This window comes from Coffea arabica, chromosome 9e (assembly GCF_036785885.1).
Source record: "Coffea arabica cultivar ET-39 chromosome 9e, Coffea Arabica ET-39 HiFi, whole genome shotgun sequence".
NCBI lineage: Eukaryota > Viridiplantae > Streptophyta > Magnoliopsida > Gentianales > Rubiaceae > Coffea > Coffea arabica.
This window is the reverse complement of record NC_092327.1, coordinates 36,147,683-36,168,989: the sequence shown is the minus strand read 5'-3', so window position 1 is coordinate 36,168,989 and position 21,307 is coordinate 36,147,683. Positions and strand designations below refer to the sequence as shown.

Genomic DNA, 21,307 nt, shown 5'->3' with positions numbered 1-21,307 from the left:
TTTATCCGTGCCAAATATTGTTTTAATTATTAATATTTACTTATATTTGGTATTGGACTCAATTTCAGGAAGTGAAACAGAAAACTACAAAAATGAGGGACTTTTTGGAGATAATTGGGATTTCAAACAACCAGGCCCACATGGTGCTACAAAGAGATTGCATTTCCTTTGCTGATTAGGAGATTGGAGTCCTACGGGCAATAGGAAACTAAAAGCAAGGACTTCGGTAGAGCCCCACTTTTGGTTTGATTCTCAATTTCAGCAGGGGACCACAGGGATAAGAAGCTTTAGTCATTGTTGGCTTTAAAAAGGAGACAAACATACAGAGAACTCTTATCAATCAATAGTTTTAGTTTAGGTTTTTAGCATAGTTTTAGTTTTCTTTTCTTAGCTCTTTCGCATGGTTGTTCTCCATTAATGGAGGACTAACCTCTTAATTCTAGTCAAGGGGACAACTGAAGACTTGGTTCAACAATTACTGTGAGATCGAATCTGTTTTAATTATTTTCTTCATTTATTGGTATTTATATGTTCCTTGATTTTAATTGCTATGGCCTTGTGTATAATTGATTAGTGCGCAATAATTAATTATTCATATAGGCTATTTTTGCTAAATAGGGGTAATTGAATCCGTAATTGTTCGTTATCTCTACCTCAGTAACAACTGGCGTAATTGGGTTTATGTCAGGGGAGCATATGATCTAATTTAAACAAACCCTCGTAGCGTGTTTGTTGGTTAGGATTGAGCCTTTCTAATTATTAATGCAATCTAGAAATTAAATCTACGGTCGTACCTAGGGTTGTTTTTGGGTTAGAGAAATAGTTAACGGTCGTACCTTAACTATCGAGAAATTAAGGAAAGATTGGTTGTTTATCGCGTGCATGACAACTATAACTAATCTATTAATAAATGTGGAATTATCTGTGAATCAATGATCAGTGCCTGAACCATTTCTGAAGTGTACCCTTGGCTAGAGTTTTCCCTTAATTATTTCTCTTAATCAATTATTTTCTGCAGTTAATTTATTTAGTTAGCATTTAATCCAAAACCCCCATACTTTGAACTCTAGAAGAAACGAATTATCCCCAATCCCTGTGGATTCGACCCTACTCACCGCTATATACAAAATCTGTATTTTTCTCGAGTAGGTATTTATTATTGTACAGGCTGACGACCTGTCAATTTTTGACGCCGTTGCCGGGGACTGGTGTCAGATTAATTTGTTTCCTATTGAGTTCATCTTGTTTTCATTTTTTATTTATTTTTCTCTTATTTTTTTTTAATATAGTTTATGGCTTCTAACACTCCATATTTTGGTGATAGTCTGGATTTTATTTCCGGGGAAGGCGATGAGACTAGTTTTTTTGCTAAGTTTGCATATTCAGAGGCACTAAACTCTATTAGAGAAAGAATGGCTGCTGCAACCTGTAAAATTTGTTATGCCAGGGATCATTCAACCGGTATGTGCCCCGAATATCAAGATAATCTGAGTGTCTCCCTCAATAATTATGGAGATTTTTCACCATGGTCTCAAACGTGGTATAACCCTAATCCAAACGGGTATGATCAAGAATGGTGGGATAACTCCGATTATAATTATACAACGGGGCCAATGAATTTTCAGCAGTATGAGTCTCAAGAATCGTCATCTATGTCAGGTATGTCTCTTGAAGAAATAGTTGAATCAATAGCTATTAATACATATCAATTCCAACAGGAGACACAAAGGAGAAATGAGATGATAAAGGAGGCAATGAGTAATCTGGAAGATCAAATGTGTCTATTGACATCCAGAATAAATCGACTGGCTTTTCAATTTGAAGAATTGCCCTCGAAAACCATTGTTGAAAATGAGAGTGCAATTTGCCTGACTAGTGATGAGGAGCTGCAAGATTTTCAAGAAGAGAGATGTACAGATGCAGTTGAAAAAGAAGTCGAAAAGGAAAAAATGGAATCCCAACCGCAACCCATTCAAGTGAAAGAATCCAGTGAAGAATCATCAAATGTGGTGACACCATCTCCATTCCCTAACCCGCATTTTCTTAACTCTGACTTTATGATTTCTGTTAATGAGATTGATTTTGTTATACCGGAAGTTCTTGAGTCTCATGGCAGGAATGAGTTAAGAGTAGCTATGGTCAAATATCTTGAACCGTTGAATGCTCTTGATGGAGGAGTGGATGAAGAATTGCGATCAATGCTTGATTATTTGGCGCCATCAACTAGTCCATGGAAGACCGTAGCTCGTGTGTTCAAAGATTACTCCATCTATGAGGGTTACCAGGATCATATTGAAGATGAAGCATTGAAGCGAGCCACAAGATTTTATCCTCCATGAGCAAAACATGATAATGTCTAGCCAAAGACATTAAAGAAAGGCGTTTTTTGGGAGGCAACCCAATTGTTAATTTTATTATTTTAGTGCTTAATTATTTAATTATGTCGTTTTTCACGTGGGTACTAGTCACTCTTGATGTTTTCTAACTCTGATCAAGATAGGTAATCTTGGCGTGCCCACGCGAGGAGGGCACGCGTTAAAGTGCGTAAGGTAACTCTCGAAGTCAGTGGATGCTCTCTAATTTTGGCGTGCCCACGCGGTGTTTGACGACCCAAAAACAAAGGAAATAATTTTTCACTTTCAAAAAATTTTTTTTTTTTAATTTCCTTTTTCATTTTCAGTTTTGGTATTCAAAAATCGAATTTTCCAATCTCAATTCAATTTAAAAAAAAAAAAATTTTTTTTTCTTCTTCTTTCTTTCTTTTCTTTTTCTTTCTTCTTCTTCCTTCTTTCCTCTTTGTGTCTGCCGCAGCACCTCACCTCACTCACGCTCCTACCACCATAGCTCCTCCATCCGCCGCCGCCAACTCCTTTTTCCTCTTCTTCCTTTGCCTTCCTGTCGTCGCCGCGCACCGTCCGCCACTGCCAGGCGATCCCGCAGCAGCACCAGAAGCGGCGGCCCACCAGCTGAACCAGGCGCGCAGTCATCCACCAGCGCGCGCCGCCCTCTCCTCCACGGCGTGCGCCAACAGCGCGCAAGAAATCCTAGGCGCGATCCATCCGCGCGCCTCGCCTGCAGCCCAGACCAGCAACAGAGGGCAGCAGAGCCAGCCGCAGCAGCCGCTTGTTCGACAGCGCCGCCACTGCTAGCCGCACGCCACCACTGATTCCAGCTCGCGCGCGCAGACAGCGCACCATCCTCCTAGCGCGACCTGTGCAGACCACCAGCCCTTCAGTCCACCTCCTCCACGAGCCGACGCCCTCTGCTGACCAGTCCACGCCGCCATCACCTCCGTCAGCGATCAACTTCGCCAACAACCAGACCAGCTCGCGCAACTCCACCTCGCGGCCGCCGTCAGCTCTTCCCTCTCTCTCTCTACCTCGAGGTCCACCACCAGCTCGCGCCACTCTACCCCAACCTCTTCACTGTTGCTGCTCCGCTACTCGAGCCATTCCCACCTGTCCAAATTGACAGGTGGAGGTATTATATTTTCCTCTTCGATTAGTGTTTTCCTGGTTCATCAATTGCTAGATTTTGCACATTTTTCGGGGGTTTTGTGATGGCTGAAACCAGGAAGTAATTTGGGAATTTTCTGGGGTTAATTTTGGGTACAATTGTGTCAAACTGTTGCGAAATTTGGGGGTACTTTGGGGGTGAGTTGAGCATTGCTTCTGGCTTTAATTTTCGCTCATTTTTGGTGCTGTTTGGGTGTTCGAATCTATTTTGTTCACTGGATTGGTTATTCGCTTTAATTTCTCCCTATGCACTCACCAGTGGTACTGGTGATGGTAGTTGTTTAACATCTGATAATCCTGTGTTCTGGATTGCCTAATTAAACGAGTTGTGCCTATTGGGCGTTTTTGGTTGAGTCGTTCCAGTCCACCCTGTGTTTGAGTTTCTTGATAGCTAATAGCAGAGGTGATTTAGGCATATTCTGGGGGTACTTTTTGGACAGATTTGGGTCTAATTGCTACCATATGTGGGGATATTTTCTGCTATTTATTCATTTGTTGGCCGCTTGATTAATTTTTTCCCTGTGACTCACCAGTGGTACTGGTTGATTAATTTTAAAGTTTAAGTTCTCGCGGTTGAGTTGCTGCCATTGAATTTAATTTTTTCCTGTCTGTGCACCAGTGGTACTGGTTGCGGTGTTGCTTGCAATTCTTGAGATTTGATCGAATTATATTCGGTTGTTGCTGGAAATCGAATTGGATATTTGACTGTCCAACTGGAGACAGTTGTTGGGATTTTGATTGGAATTGTGCCCTAGTATTGTGGGTATTTTTCTGCGTGCATTTGTTGAATTGGGATATGAAGGTGCCATTTGCACTGGCCTGTTGAAGTAGTTGCCTCTATTTGCCTTGTTTAGGGGCTATTGTGCCATTTGCTCTGCTTATTCTGATTTGATACATCTAGTGAGATTGTTAGGCTGATCTTATTTTGCTTTTGCCTTAATTGGGAACACCAGTGGTTATTGCTTGCGCTCTTGTTAGGATAGTTCGTATAACCTGTGGGCGAGTGAATTGTTTCTCTTGATTCATTAGGCTGGTTTTGAAAATTGTTATTGCTTGGAATTTCCGCGTGACCCAACTTGGTTTCAACTTGCATGGCATGGCGCAGAATTTGGCAGCATTTATGCACCGTGTGGGAATCGAGCCTCAGTTCGCGCCCGATCCACCCCTTTTTTGACGACCTCAGGGAAGTACCGTTGCCCTTCTCCTTCACGTTTGCTGTTACATTTTCACATTGAGGGCAATGTGTAACTTAGGTGTGGGGGGGTCAGTTTGGGTGCTGGATGGTGCTGAATATTTCCAATTTTTTTTTCATTTTTTTTATTGTATTCCTCTTGTTTTATGTTTTAGGTGTTGTTCCTTTATCCCTTTTGGGTGTTTTTCCCTTACTTTTGTCTTAGTGAATATGTTGGCAGCTCACTTCTTTATTGCTAGTTGTAGTTTATACTATGGGTTGAGTTTCGGTGGCTAGTAAAAGCATGCTTTCTTGGTGAATACTTTGAGTGTAACAACTTGGTGCAACTTATGGCTAACTTGTTTAGGCAATATAAATATTTTGCCGGCATTGTTGTGTAGTTTGGTCTCCTGTTTACCTTAGTTCTCCATATTTAGGACATGACGCAGGCTATGATCTGTAATTACTTGGTATCTTGGTGATTTATGGTGAATAACGTATGGCTATACTCCGCTAGTGTTGCCACCTAGTAACCGGGAGTCTTCACCACAAGTGTCGGCTCTCGCGTCAAAAAGTGGCGATATCTATGAGTAAATAGTCCTGGAGCTATGAAAGGTCGAGTAACTGGGCTCTTTTATCTAAAAATGTCAGAGTTCACGTCAAAAGACTTGAATAGCTCGGGACTAAGCATTATTTGTGCAATGCAAAAAAAAAAAAAAAAAAAGGGAAAAGAACTAAACGAAAAAAAAAAGAGGTGGAAAATATGTGTGTTTATGATCATATTGGCCTGCCGATCCTTGGTTCGTAATGTTGAGATTTTGGTTGCCAGTTGACTTAATTACTGACTGTTGCTAGTTAATATTTGGATTTCCTAAGCGAATTAGCCATGAATTGGACAGGTCTATGAACTTAGGAGCTAACCGAGTGGGATATGACTTGACACTTAGCCACTAAATCTTGATTTTTGGTATAAGCACAGTTGGCAATGATAATGTGAAAGCTAGCCTGTGTTGAGTTGAATTGTCCCCATGCTTGAGGGCAAGCATGATTCAGGTGTGGGGGGAATTGATAGGGTATAATTTGTTAGTATTTTTATTATTAATTTTCCCTTCTATCCCTGACAAATATTGTGTTAATTGCTGATATTTACTCATATTTGATATTTGGAATCAATTTCAGGAATGAAGCAGAAAACTACCAAAAAGGAGGGACTTTGTGAAAAATATGGAGACTTCTAAGGATTTCAATCCTTGGGCCCTTGAATTGGTGGGGGACCACAAGCTAGTGAAAGGCATTTGGTCATTTGGGCTTCAAAGAAAGCAACATAGAGAGACTTGGAACAAGAAGTACTTGGGAGGCTTTGTCCACATGGGTGGGGACCACCTAGATAGCTTTTAGTCATCTTTCTTTTGTTGCTTTAAAAGGGGACAACGTACAGAAGCAAAGGATATCTAGGGCTTTAGTTTTAGTTTTTTAGTTTAGTTTTAGTTTTTTAGTTTTGTTCTAGTTTTCTTTCTTTGGACTGGCCTCTGACACACGCCAGGTATTCGACAATATTTTCCAACGGGGAGATTTTCTCATGAGGCGTGGTTAAGCTTTTCTAGTCAAGGGGACAACTGACGATTTGGTTCGACAATTACTGTGAGATCGAATCTGTTTTAATTATTTTCTTCATTTATTGGTATTTATATGTTCCTTGATTTTAATTGCTATGGCCTTGTGTATAATTGATTAGTGCGCAATAATTAATTATTCATATAGGCTATTTTTGCTAAATAGGGGTAATTGAATCCGTAATTGTTCGTTATCTCTACCTCAGTAACAACTGGCGTAATTGGGTTTATGTCAGGGGAGCATATGATCTAATTTAAACAAACCCTCGTAGCGTGTTTGTTGGTTAGAATTGGGCCTTTCTAATTATTAATGCAATCTAGAAATTAAATCTACGGTCGTACCTAGGGTTGTTTTTGGGTTAGAGAAATAGTTAACGGTCGTACCTTAACTATCGAGAAATTAAGGAAAGATTGGTTGTTTATCGCGTGCATGACAACTATAACTAATCTATTAATAAATGTGGAATTATCTGTGAATCAATGATCAGTGCCTGAACCATTTCTGAAGTGTACCCTTGGTTAGAGTTTTCCCTTAATTATTTCTCTTAATCAATTATTTTCTGCAGTTAATTTATTTAGTTAGCATTTAATCCAAAACCCCCCATACTTTGAACTCTAGAAGAAACGAATTATACCCAGTCCCTGTGGATTCGACCCTACTCACCGCTATATACAAAATCTGTATTTTTCTCGAGTAGGTATTTATTATTGTACAGGTTTGGCACCTGTCACGGGGACTGGTGCCTGATTAATTTGTTTCTTTTTGAGTTCACCTTGTTTTCATTTTTAATTTATTTTTCTCTTATTTTTTTTATATAGTTTATGGCTGCTAACATTCCATTTTTTGATGATAGACTAGACTTTGTTCCTGAATGGGGTTATGAGACTCATGTTTTTCCTAATGATCAATGGGCTGTTGCAAATTGTGAAACTTATTTTGACTCAGGTTATTCAACTGACACATGCCCCGCATTTCAAGATAATCTAAGCGCTCCAATTGATACTTTTGGAGATTTTTCACCCCAATATCAAATGCAGCATGACCCTTATTCAAACGGGTATGATCAAGGATGGTGGGATAATTCCAATTTTGATTATGCGATCGGGCCAATGAATTTTCAACAACAAGAGTCTCAACAACCATCGTCCATGTCAGGTATGTCTCTTCAGGAATTGAGTGAATTATTTATTAATACATACCAATTCCAACAGGAGACACAAATGAGGAATGAGATGATGAAGGATGCAATGAGTTATCTGACAGATCAACTATGTCTATTGACATCCAGAATAAATCGATGGGCTTCTCAAATGGAAGAATTGCCCTCGAAAACCATTGTTGACCTAGAAGAAAATGAGAGTGCAATTTGCTTGACTAGTGATGAGGAGATGCAAGAGTGTCAAAATGAAAAATCTACAGATGCAGTTGAAAAAGAAGCCGAAAAGGAAGAAATGGAACCCCAATCGCAACCCATTCAAGTGAAAGAATCCAGTGAAGAATCATCAAATGTGGTGACACCACCTCCATTCCCTAACCCGCATTTTCTTAACTCTTACTCTATGATTTCTGTTAATGAGATTGATTTTGTTATACCAGAAGTTTCTGAGTCTCATGGCAGAAATAAGTTAAGGGTAGCTATGGTCAAATATCTTGAACTGGTGAATGCTCTTGATGGAGGAGTGGATGAAGAATTGCGATCAATGCTTGATTATTTGGCGCCCTCAACTAGTCCATGGAAAATCGTAACTCGTGTTCTCAAAGATTACTCCATCTATGAGGGTTACCAGGATCATATTAAAGATGAAGCATTGAAGTGAGCCACAAGATTTTATCCTCCGTGAACAAACATAACAATGTCTAGCCAAAGACATTAAAGAAAGGCGCTGCTTGGGAGGCAACCCAAGGCTTTTGTTTTAATTTTCTTATGTTTTTGAAGTTTTAGTTAAGTGTTAGTGTCAATTAATAGTTTGATGTTTGGTGGCAGGAAATTAGTAGTTAGACGTGCCCACGCCAGGTGGTCACGCCTGAGGGAACAAAATTTTCGTTCAGGATCTGCGGACTCTATAGTAGTTAAACGTGCCCACGTCAGGTGGTCACGCCTGAGGGAAAGAAATTTTCGTTCAGGATCTGCGGACTCTATAGCAGTTAGACGTGCCCACGCTAGGTGGTCACGCTAACGGATCAAGAATTTTCGACGGATGGTCAAAAGTCTAGGGGCAGTTATGCGTGCCCACGCCTTAGCCAGAGGCTCCTTGATTAAAAAAAAAAAAATTTCCAAAGGGCACGAAGCCCTACTCTTTTCTTCTTCTTCTTTCTTTTCTTTTTCTTTCTTCTTTCTTCTTCCCTTTCTTTCTTTTTCTTCTTGCTTCTTCCTCATCCGCCACCACCCACTTCGCACGCCGCCGCTCGTCCGCCACCAGCTCGCGGCCGAGGCTTGCCGCGCCTCTCCCCGCCACAGCTCTTCTCCAGCTTTGACCACCACGCACAGCAGCTCCACCTGGCGCGATCTTCTCTCTCTCCCATCCTCAGCTCACGCCGCCGCCAGATTTCCTCTCTCCACCACCACACGAGAGCTCTTCCTGCTTCACTCCTGAACAGTCGCGCTGCCACAGCCCTCGGCCAGACCCTCCAGCGCGCGAACTAACCAGCTAGCAACTCCCAGCTCTTCTTCCAGCGCCGCCACAGCTGCCGACAGAGACCAAGGGTGCCGCCCCTCCAGCGCTCGACTGTCTACCCTTCCCCCGTGGCCTCGCCGCTGCTGCCTGAAGCTCCAACAGCCTCCACCAGTTCATAAGCTCACAAGCTCCAGTGCCGCGAGCTCCGCTCTAGAGCACGCCGCGCACCCCCAAGCTCCACTCACGCACGCCAACAGCTCCGCCTCCCACGCGAGCTTTTCTGTCCAGCCACGCCATCACCACCTGTCAAATTGACAGGTGGAGGTATTGTAATTTCTTCCCCGATTAACATAGATTTCTGGAATTTGTGTTTGGATTTCTGGTTGGATAGAAGAAGGTTTTGATTTGGGCAATTGCTAGGGTCAATTTTGGATAGAATTGGGTTGAATTGCTGCCAAAGTGGGGAAATTTTCTGCTATTCATTGCATTGTTGGCTGGTTGATTAATTTTTCCCTGCGACTCACCAGTGGTACTGGTTGAGATCTTTTGCCTATCGTTGTTGCGGCTATTTGAAGCTACTTGCTTATTTTAAAGTTTAAGTTCTCGTGGTTGAGTTGCTGCCGTTGATTTAATACTTTCCTGTCTGAGCACCAGTGGTACTGGTTGCAGTGTTGCTTAAAATTATTAATTCTCAATTTCTATTTTGTTACTGCTGGAATTGCTAGTTCCGTGGCTCAAGTGCTACTTTTGAGCGTTTGACGTGGGTAATTGACTGTCCAATTGGTGACATTTGTTGAGTTTCACTTGCTCGAATTGGTTGAATTCACTGCTTTGTTGGGGTCATTTTTGGTATCACTTGAGTCCTATTTTGCTGATTTCTGTATTGAGTCCATTGACGTGATATGTTGGAATATTTTGGGCTGTGACGAAGTGCTACTTTGCTTGGAATTTCTGTTGTGCCGTTAGTAGGATAACTGTTGGGTTTGTCTATTGACTCTCGCGGCACCTGTGTCCCTTGTTTGGTTATTGCCATTGGTTGATTTTCATTGACTTGTTGGGAACAATTTGCTATTGTTGGGAGAAATTGACCGGTGGGACATTTGTCGAGTACTTGGGTGGACGCATTTTGCATTTAATTGTCCGGTTGCGGGATAATATTGTTTACTCACTTGATTGTTGCCTTACCCTTAGGTGCGACTTCTGCTTTACTGGTTTAATACATTTGCTGGGACACCAGTTTCTATTGTTGGTCGGATTGTTAAGTGAGACACATTGGTGGATATTGACTTGCTTATTGTCCTTATTGGTGGCTGTAGTTGTTATTGAATTGTCTAGGACCCCTCGACCCACATCATTGTTGGAGTGTTTATGTACCATACGGGTCTTGCACCTCAATTTCCACCTCAACCGCCGCTGTGACCCCGTCCCTATTTTGATGAGTTCAGGGAAGTACCGTTGCTTCTCTCCTTCCTTCTGCTTTTACATTATCACATTGAGGGCAATGTGTGAATTAGGTGTGGGGGGGATCGTTGTGGTGCTAGTATTTTTATTTTTAGTTTCTAAAGGTTTTTCCTTTATTTTTAGTTAGTTTTTGCCTATCTTTCATTTATTTTATTTTCTTTTTCTTTCTAGTGGTCAGTCCTTAAATGAATACCAAGTTTTGATGCTGGATTGTTGCCTCTAATTATGCTATTGCCAAGTTTTATTACTAAAAGGGTATTAAGTTAATGTGGTTGAGTTCAGGAATATCTCTTTGGTGAATATCGGTAATTGCTTGACTTTTCCAATTTTTGGTTAACTTTTCTAGGCATAGGGAATGATTGTTGGCATTTTTCATGTGAATTGGTCCAATTATTAATTTTAGTTCTTCATGTTTGGAAATTTGAGGCTGGCTGCTGTTATTTTTGGTGTTATTTTTAGTTATTATACTATATGGTTGTAAATAAGAGTTGACTGTACTCCGCTAGTTGTTACTACTGAGTAACCGGGGATCTTCACCTAAAGTGTCGATTCTCGCGTCAAAAGGTAGTAGTTACTATGAGTGCGTGGTCCCGTAGCAATTAGAGCTGAGTAACCGGGCTTCTCCATCTATCAAATGTTGGAGTTCGCGTCAAAAGGCTCTAAGGGCTATAGACTAAGTCTTTTGTTTTTTTTTTTTTTAAAAAAAAAAGAAAAAATAAAATAAAGATTGTGTTAGTATGTGAATAAGTCAGCTTGCCGGTTTGTGATCTTAATGTCGAGATTTTGGTTAATAGTTGGACCATTTGCTGATAAATGTGAGCAACCATTCCTTTTTCTTAGATTAGTTTGCTTTAAATTGGAGGAGTTGGTGGTTAAGAAGCTAACCGGAGTGGTTTTTTCTTGGATCTTAACTGTGATGCTTGATATATGTTTTTCTGGGTATCTTGGCAATATGATAGTTAGAGCAATAGCCATTGTCAAAATTTTGGTGTTCAATTGCTGTTCTTATGCTTGAGGGCAAGCATGATTTAGGTGTGGGGGGAATTGATAGGGTGTTACTTGTTGGTTATTTTATTATTAATTTTTCCCTTTATCCGTGCCAAATATTGTTTTAATTATTAATATTTACTTATATTTGGTATTGGACTCAATTTCAGGAAGTGAAACAGAAAACTACAAAAATGAGGGACTTTTTGGAGATAATTGGGATTTCAAACAACCAGGCCCACATGGTGCTACAAAGAGATTGCATTTCCTTTGCTGATTAGGAGATTGGAGTCCTACGGGCAATAGGAAACTAAAAGCAAGGACTTCGGTAGAGCCCCACTTTTGGTTTGATTCTCAATTTCAGCAGGGGACCACAGGGATAAGAAGCTTTAGTCATTGTTGGCTTTAAAAAGGAGACAAACATACAGAGAACTCTTATCAATCAATAGTTTTAGTTTAGGCTTTTAGCATAGTTTTAGTTTTCTTTTCTTAGCTCTTTCGCATGGTTGTTCTCCATTAATGGAGGACTAACCTCTTAATTCTAGTCAAGGGGACAACTGAAGACTTGGTTCAACAATTACTGTGAGATCGAATCTGTTTTAATTATTTTCTTCATTTATTGGTATTTATATGTTCCTTGATTTTAATTGCTATGGCCTTGTGTATGATTGATTAGTGCGCAATAATTAATTATTCATATAGGCTATTTTTGCTAAATAGGGGTAATTGAATCCGTAATTGTTCGTTATCTCTACCTCAGTAGCAACTGGCGTAATTGGGTTTATGTCAGGGGAGCATATGATCTAACTTAAACAAACCCTCGTAGCGTGTTTGTTGGTTAGGATTGGGCCTTTCTAATTATTAATGCAATCGAGAAATTAAATCCTACGGTCGTACCTAGGGTTATTTTTGGGTTAGAGAAATAGCTAACGGTCGTACCTTAGCTATCAAGAAATTAAGGAAGGGTTGGTTGTTTATCGCGTGCATAACAACTATACCTAATCTATTACTAAATGTTGGAATTATTTCTGCATCAATGATCAGTGCATGAACCATTTCTGAAGTGTACCCTTGGCTAGAGTTTCTCTTAATTATTTCTTTTAATCAATTATTTTCTGCAGTTAATTTATTTAGTTAGCATTTAATCCAAAAACCCCCCATATCTGGAACTTGAGAAGAAATTAAATTATCCCCAATCCCTGTGGATTCGACCTTGCTTACCGCTATATACAGAATTTATATTTTATTTGAGCAGGTATTTATTATTGCACAGGTTCGGCACCTGTCTGCTGGGGTGGGTTTCGGGACGGGAAAAAATAATGCTAGAGATGGATTCAAAAGCTGAAATTGAGCTTCTTAGAGCAGCGGGTAGGGAATCCCCTTATCACAACATGGTTTGCCAGATCAAGAGTTATGTTAACAGGGACAAGAAATGTCATCTTTAGCATGCATGGAGAGAAGCCAATGGTTGTGCAGATTGGCTTGCAAAATGAAGCATTAATCAGGTGCCAGGATTGTTGCTTATAACGGACCCTCCCGGAGAATTTAGGGTGTTGTTAGGAATGGATATTGTTGGGACTGCGACCCCACGTCTAGTCTCGGTTTAAGAGACTCGGCCTCTCCCCTTGTAAGTAAAAAAAAAAAAAAAAAAAACTAAGAAAAAAGAAACTATTCAACCAAAAATATCGACATTGATATAATAAAAATAATAAAATATCTTACTATTTAGAAATAAAAATGAAATTGAAAAAAATTAAATAATAATCATTAAATTGCAAAACTTACTCCCAATACAAAATAGACAAGGAAAAAAGAAAGAGGTTTCGGTTTTAATTCCACTATCTCCTGCCTGCTTCTTAAATGCCATCCAGCACTGTTACCAACAGTATTTTTAAAAAAAAAAGGAAAAAGGAAGAGAGTAGAAAACAAAACCCAACGGCTGCGTTTTAAGTTTTACTCAGAGGTGTGAGTTGGCAGCACGGCGCCCACAAGCCACCATTGCTTTTCTCCCGACTCAGCTCAATCTCTTTTAGCAGCCACCAAAAAAATTTCCAGAGTTTCAGTGTGCTCCGACTAGCGTAGCAGCTGCCTTGAAGAAATCCCATTTGCAATTTCAAGCTGAATGATACTAGGAATATGAATTCTGGTGCAATTACACTCAGAAATGTGATGGCTTCACAAGTTGTCCAAACCTCAGTTGTTTCGTCATCATCATCGTTATCACTCTTTGCATCAAAAAGTCCTTCCTTTCCTGACAGACTTTCTAGTGTTTCATTGTGTAAAGACCGGAGGCTTTCACCTTTCTTGAGGACAGACCACCACTGCGACTGTGATTATGATGGGAAGTGGAGGAGAAGAAGTATCAGAACTAGAAGAAGCAATGGAGGAGGGTGGGTTGTGTGTGTTAGTAATGCTGAAGACACTGAAGTTAGTGCGACGTCGTCTGGCATTTCTACTTCCACTGCAGAACAAGAAACTGATGAGCCAGACACTGAAGACCTTGAATACGTCTCCCAAATCAAAAGGGTCAGTGATCTTTACAAAACCCGCATATTACTTCTGTAATTGTTTGCTTTTGTTTTGGGGTTTTTGTTAAAGTGTCCTAGTGGTTTTTTAGTCTATCTTTGTGTTCTATTGAATGGATACAGTAGGCTTGTGGTAACGCCTTTTGATTTTGTTTTCTTGGAAATTATGTAGGTTTTGGAGCTTCTCGGGAAAAACAGGGATATGACCTTTAATGAGGTTCGCTTTATCTTTTGTTTTGGAAATTTTCTGTTCTTTCTGGTTTATAGTATGAAATTGCAATGTATACTTTTGCAAGCATTTGCACAAAACATGTTGATATTTTGTTCTTTTAGTGAAATATGAAGTTAATGGAACTTGTTAATCAGACTTGGGTGGTACTTTTGTATTCTGCAATTTGAAGATTGGAACCCGAATTTTGTGTTTGTTCATGAATTAGATGACAGAGACCAAAACAGTTAGTATAGTGGGAGGACTGAATTCAAATCACATCTGGGTGGAAATCAAAATACTAATGCTTGGAAAATTTAAAAGGCAAAAGGAAAGCTTGAAAACGCATCTGAACGTGCTTTTAGAATAGTAGATCAGGGGCCGAGTTCTTACTTGCTCAGCATTACCCCTTTCTTGGTGGGACCTGTCCCGTTCATTGACCTACTGGCATAGCAGGAAGTTCGTACTAGTTCAGCATCCTGGATTCTTTTGCCTACTAGCTTCTGGTACGAGTTAATTCAGGTTGTTTCCACCCATTTTTCTTGGTTCCTTGAGCTCTGATGTTTTCCCTGGGACTGCTGTTCCTGGGCTTTGTATCAAGAGTTGGCCGTGTCATGGGAATGAGGGGAAACAGCATTCATGATTTGCCTTTGTTTTTGGGTCACAAAATACAGATGTTATTAGTATTATTATTTTTGTAATTGTTTGGCATTTGTGGATCTTAATTTTCTCACCTCTTTTGCTTTCTAGCTTCACTTGAATTTCATATTTGTAAAAAGTAGCACGGAAATCAACTGCTGAATTTGACCCAGTATGTCATTTGGCATCATTTGTTATTTGAATCATTTATCACTGTTTCTCCATCCTCTGAATAATTGTTCTTCTAGTTCTGTTCTGCTGCGGCAATGGCTGAATTTGTGCTTCTATTGCAGCTTCTTTAGCAATTAACTCTTTATGTACCTGCAGATAAAGTTAACTGTAATGATTGAAGACCCCAGGGATGTTGAGAGGAGACGGCTGCTTGGCATTGATGATGAAAATGCTCCAACAAGGGATGACTTGGCTGATGCTTTAGAAGAAGTGAGTTCGAACCCTCTGTGACTACAGAAACATGTCTTTTATTGGTAGTATTAGTTTTGTCTATAGAATAACTCAATATCGGAAGCTCCATGATTATGTGAATTTAACTATAATAAGATTAGTTTTCGTTGACAGAGACTATGCTGGAATTGACCTAAAATAGCTAATTAACCAGTGAAATTCAGGCATGCTTAATTCTTGGAACATTAACCATTTAACATCTAAACATGGAAAAAGCAAATGCTAAGAATATTGTTTAGAGGTCAAGAACGTTATCTTTATACTCTGAGTAGATAAGAGAAGAGATCAAGGGTATGGATGTCTTGACAACCAGCAATATATATCTTGCATATAGGTAACTAATTAGCATTCCTTGAAGTTATATGGAAGGTCATTTTGACATTGATCAGGGTGGCTAAGCAAATGACAGTAACTTCCAGTTTAGCAAATGGAAAGATCTTTGAACAAGGCAGATAATCTCTTATCTAGTTTTAGGGATATGTTATGAACTTCCTGAAAATGCTTATATATTCATCATGCTTGTTTAAAAGACAAGAATAAGAATCTTGTCCTTCTGCCAGCAACTGAGAACACCAAAATTCATTATCAAGGAAAATACGAGAACTATTTCATCAAAGACGAGTAAAGGAGTGATAGTAAATTGTATAAAGTTATCATTTTTACTGTCTCCATTTGGGTTTTCATCCTCACACGTATTTATGGATTGCATTAGCGAATGAAAATTTTTGCCTCTTAGTGATCATAGTGGTTTAGGCTATTAGTCTTTCAACTAAGAGGACATATATGGTAAATAAGATGCTTGAAGTAGCTCTGAAAACATGAAGAGAATACCAAAAGTGACAAATTGTCACATGCTACAAAGGGCAATATGTATCTTGGATATAGGTAACTAATTAGCATTCCTTGATGTTATGCAGAAGGTCATTTTGACATTGATCAGGGTGGCTAAGCAAATGACAGTAATTCCAGTTTAGCAAATGGAAGCATAAGATTAATTGAAGTTCTTTTGCCTCAAGTCATTGTGATGGTTGAAGAAGACTTGTTTATCACACTAGAAAACAAAAATGCTGTAAATCTTTTTTATACGGTTCCTAGGTATGGTTTACATGATGTATTGAGTTTTGCTAACTTGCAATGTTTATCCACTTCACATTTTTTATCCTTTCTCACTTCTTTGAGGGTTGGTGTATCTACTTTGTTTGTGTACTTGAATTTATGATGTTTTCTCTACACAAATCCTTTTCTTCACCCTTGATACTGTGCTGTATATTCCCATTGACAGCCTTTTTCAGGTCTTTCGAAATCGTTCTGGAAGCTGCTATCCTATAATATAAAAAGTTGTTTATATACCATCTTTCATTTCAATTGAATTCATATATCAACTGTGTGTTAATTATCTAGCAGATACGTCTACACTAGTTGGTAGAACTAGAAACCTTTAGATTCTTCCACAGCCAAAGAGTTTGAGAGCATAAATAGACCTGAAATGGATGGATATTTACCATGGACAAGAGGTTGAGTGTCCTTTTACAGAAATTTACAGTCGAGTATTCATATCGATAAAGTTAAGATATTTCAGTGACCACTTTGGTACTTTATCCTTAATGAGACTCCATAATTGATTTGGTTAGATGCCAGCTCGGAATTCAACTGCAAAGACGTGTATGATCTTCTGTATCTGGAATTCTCAATTTGAGTCTTTGATTGTTTCTGTGTCTGAGGATTGATTTGTTTGTTGGATTTCTTTAACAATTTTAATGTGTCTGGTCATGTTTAATTTGCCTTGGAGTGAAACCTTATCCTATTTATTCCTACATTTTTAGGTAAATAAAGGTAAAGTTCCTGAAAATCGTCTTGCTCTGAAGATGCTAGCAGAAGAAATGATTTCATGGCCGAACTTGGAGGTATATTTTGAAATGTTAAAGAGTATATTAGTCATGAAAGTTTGTATTTTCTATTGTTCTCAACGTCAACTTTAAGTAATGTGGGTATTTTGTAATCCTGCTTCTACCTGTAAACTCAAAAGTTATTTGCTAAAACCTGAAGCTGCTTGCTTTTATCTCATAGTATAGATAACATAAAGTTGTGATGCTAGTGATTGAATTAGAATGCTATGATTTTTTAATTTTGTCTGGTCCTTTTCATGTACTTAAATTTACTATATCGTGTTAAGGTTTTATCTGGTAGAAAAGGACTAATTTATCAATTCACCCAGTTATTGTGTTGTGGGGTGGCGGAACTCAAGGCAGGATGGCAAATATTTTGAAGACATAAAAAATGAATTTGTGAAAGTGATTTGCATATAGGTCATTTGCAATTCTACTAAAGTTTTATTGAAAGTTTTACCTCCATCTCAATTCACTGGAAAATTGATATTACATTGTGTTAATAGTAATCATAACCACTGTTTCAGTTGCACCTGATTTATCTGCATTTTCTGTTTTTGCCGAGCCTGTAGAAGTACATGTATACCTTCTGTGTTACTCCTCTGTTTGTTTTCCAAGTTAACTGGATGAAGTTTCTCCAGTATTAATTTGTGGATCTCCTATTCTACTTTTTTTTTCTTTTTCCGTTCTCTTTGCTTTTACATGGTGAAATTCGATTCTATTTGTTTCAACTTCTGCTATGGATTATGAGATCATTTCAATTTCAAGAATGACACACACAGCTTTTCAGCAATGAGTGATGATAATGTGAACATAGTTTTTGAGCAAATTTAAATGCTGCTTGGATAGGAAGAAGCACCAAGGAAGAAAAGTCCAGGAAAATCTCTCTATGCAAAAACAACAGACACTGGTATTGATCCAAAAGAGGCTGCTAAGCGACTCAATGTAGACTGGGATGCTGCTGCTGAGTTTGGGGATGAAGATGACAGTGACGATGTGGATGTGCCTCCTGCTGTGGTTTGATCTGCTTCCCTGAATATTTCCAATTCATGATCGATGCATTGCTTTGCAGTGTCCCTTCTATTGTATCATTCAGATCCACTTTCTGTTTGCAACTTTTGCTTCTTTGTGGTCTTTGAGGACAAGATGGATAAGAACTGTCATATGTCAATTTTCCAATCCATGGCATGGTATTTTTATAAGCTGTATGAATAAATTTTTCATCTTAGCAAAGTTAACATATTGGAGGTCGATTTGAGAGTACAAAGTTCTTTTAAGATATCAAGTCCATCTAGTTAAGGGTGTCAAAACAACTCTAATGTGCATGGCGATATTCATAACTTTATTTAATGCATCAAACACATTGCACCAAATATGCCATTATATTCAATGACACTGATCAAGTCAATATAATCTGAAGAGGGATGTACTTTGGTTACGAGCTGGGAAAGCCAATGCGAGCCACTTACAAGCTAAAAGATGTTGTATTTGAAGTTGAAGCACAATTGATGCCTTCTTTCTAATATAGACAAATTAGAAACTCAGATTCTCTAAATATTATTATTCAGAAGTTTAAGATATCTTCTCCGGTGACTGTTAAACTATTCTCTATAGCTTACAATTTGAAATTCTTATTCTGTCCGATTGAAATAGTTGTTGTTCATTAGCTGAAAAGCTTTGGGTTTTAGATAGTAAAATGTTGATACTTTACGTGATTACCATTCCAATGCTTCATATCTCTGTGAGGAAAACTGGTAGGTTATTGAAAACATAGCTAGTAGGTTGTTGCTTTCATTTTGAGGAAAACTGTTTTCTTAGGGACGAAAGAATGACAAACTGGGTGTTTGTTTTCAAGATGCGTGTGAAAGTCAGATGGAAAATATTAGGTCAATCAAAGGTTGAATTATTTTGAGATGCAAGGTAAATTGAAAAACAAAAGCCAGAAACAATTATTGAGAATTCTTATCTGGATATTTACTTTTTCCATTGGAGGACAGAGTAGAATGTGCTTTGTGCAGGATCTTTCTGTGCATTTTGCCGTTTGCCCTGATTTTTGGACTGAGAACATTGTCTCATGCAGGGATATGGAGCTCTTTACTTGGTCACAGCACTTCCAGTCATAATTGGGATCTCTGTAGTGTTGCTCTTATTCTACAATTCCTTGCAATGAAAATTTCTGCTGTGTGACAATAAAAGCCTCCACACATCACAGACACAAAAGATAAGCTCATAAGTATTCACGACACAACTGGTTGTCGATTTATCTGAGCTTGTATATGTCAACGAGACTATTAGTGGTTAACATTCTAATATGCTTGTATACTGAGTTGTTCTTGCTTCAGTCTCTATCCTGCCCTCTGCATCTTATTATGTAAATTTGTTTCATTGTCTTTTGGTCTCATTCTGTTTAGACTTTATCTTTTCTTGTCTGCACTTAAACCTGGCAGTTTTGCAAACTATAGTTGCTTTACTGATCTAGCTTGAAAATTCATCAGACTTGTCCCAAGAAAGGCAATTTTTATGTTCTTTCTTTCTCTCTCTTTTGACAATCTGTACATTAAATAATTGTCTTGGAGACTATGTAGTATTAGTTTTGTCGGAGTCAGGAGAAAACATGGGAATCACGACTAATAGATTTGAGGACATGCCCTACACGTTCTAACTCAAGCTGGCTTCCCACCTTCTCTTAAATTGCCAAAATCCAACAGAGAAGTATCGTTTTTCTGACCCTTTGCAAAGGTGAATACTTCGGCTTCAAAGAGTGGACATGCCTGCACTTATCATGGACACTCAGGAAGCAGATGAATCTTTCATTTCAGTTGCAGATCTTCTTCATGTATGTGCTAAAAAGAACATCCAGTATTCCCTGCTTTCTGATTCAGAGAGCATGGGAAGTGAGAAGCATATTTCTGTTGATCCATTCTCCCTCAGAGAATCAGCGAATTCCAAGTTGATGATACCCGTTCTTCCACCCCTTCATCCACCTACAAAGCCAAAGTTCTTAAGCTACAGCCTGCCAAACTCTGCCTCTTCCTCACCTAAGTTTAGCACAATGCTGCCAAAGAAGAAATCAAAAAATCTAAACCAAGTGGCTTCTCTCTCTGTCAACCCTTTCTTCCACCGAGATTCTATAGCGCTTACAAATCTCGAGAGGTTACGGGCGAGCCATCTTCGGAGAAGCAAGTCATGCGGTGAAGGAAGGACAAGCGCCCCACCTGAAGATTTTGACCTTAAATGGGTGGCAAAATCTAACAGTGTGAAGCATGATCATCAAAGCAATAACAAGAACTACATGTATACGGCCGAACCCAATTTGGAGCACAAGAAGAGTTATAGCGCTGAAAAGGCGACAGATTCTGTCGATGAGAACTTTAAATGTGGAGCTCTGTGCTTGTTCCTGCCAGGCTTTGGCAAGGGAGCAAAACCAGTTAGAGCCAGGAAGGAAGAACCAGCAGAAATGGTGCATATTCAGGGACCGGAGAACCTAGCACTATTAGTATCCAAGAGGGTCTCGCTCGAGAAATTTGAATGTGGTTCCTGGAGGTCATCCGCCATATTAGACGATGCTGAAAGCCAAAAAGATGCCTCCAATCTCTTCTACGATCTTCCATTGGAGATGATCAGATGCAGTGCTAGTGATACAGATTCCCCAGTAACAGCAGCTTTTGTGTTCGATAAGGACCGAAAAGGGGTTCTAAAGAAAAATTCGTCAAGAACAGCATCAAAAAAATCACCCGATTCATCTCGTCACGTTCGATTTTCTACTTCTTCTCCCACATCTTACCCAGCCTCACCGACTTCTTGCGTTACAGATGATGTTCGCCTGCACAAGGCTAGAGAGGACCTGAACTCATTCTTAGAAGCGCAGACTGCTTAAGCACTACATTCCTAAACTACTGCCGAAGGGCAAGAAGGATTCTGTACGCTTATATTTCTTTATTATTGATGCAAGAACTTGATCTGAGACAACATGAAATCAACTATCTGGAAGCTATTATAAGGCGTCTGATCTCACCTGAACTATGCAAAGAATCTTTCCTCCCTCTATAAAGTGTTCAACACTGATACATTGAGCAAACGTACAATTTATTTTCAATTTGCTTCTAGACTTCTAAGTACATATATTATCGGCTTAGGTAAACCCTCGGCTCTAAAAGTTTCGATCTTGGAAAACCGAGAAGTATGACTTTAGATGCAATTGATACTCTTCTTGGTTCGGGATTT

General features: G+C 39.2%; 2 protein-coding genes across 2 annotated transcripts; both read left to right on the top strand.

Moving 5' to 3' along the window:
- Window positions 1-13,318: 13,318 nt before the first annotated feature.
- On the top strand, window positions 13,319-19,613 carry LOC113710539 (ycf3-interacting protein 1, chloroplastic-like). Its single transcript, XM_027233595.2, has 6 exons — window positions 13,319-13,889; window positions 14,061-14,105; window positions 15,063-15,176; window positions 17,021-17,101; window positions 17,933-18,100; window positions 19,164-19,613. The coding sequence occupies exons 1-6, from the start codon at window positions 13,500-13,502 to the stop codon at window positions 19,251-19,253; spliced, it is 888 nt and encodes a 295-aa protein (XP_027089396.1). The 5' UTR covers window positions 13,319-13,499; the 3' UTR covers window positions 19,254-19,613.
- A 95-nt stretch (window positions 19,614-19,708) lies between these two features.
- LOC113710538 (uncharacterized) lies at window positions 19,709-21,097 on the top strand. Its single transcript, XM_027233594.2, has one exon. The coding sequence runs from the start codon at window positions 19,851-19,853 to the stop codon at window positions 20,958-20,960; it is 1,110 nt and encodes a 369-aa protein (XP_027089395.1). The 5' UTR covers window positions 19,709-19,850; the 3' UTR covers window positions 20,961-21,097.
- Window positions 21,098-21,307: the final 210 nt, after the last annotated feature.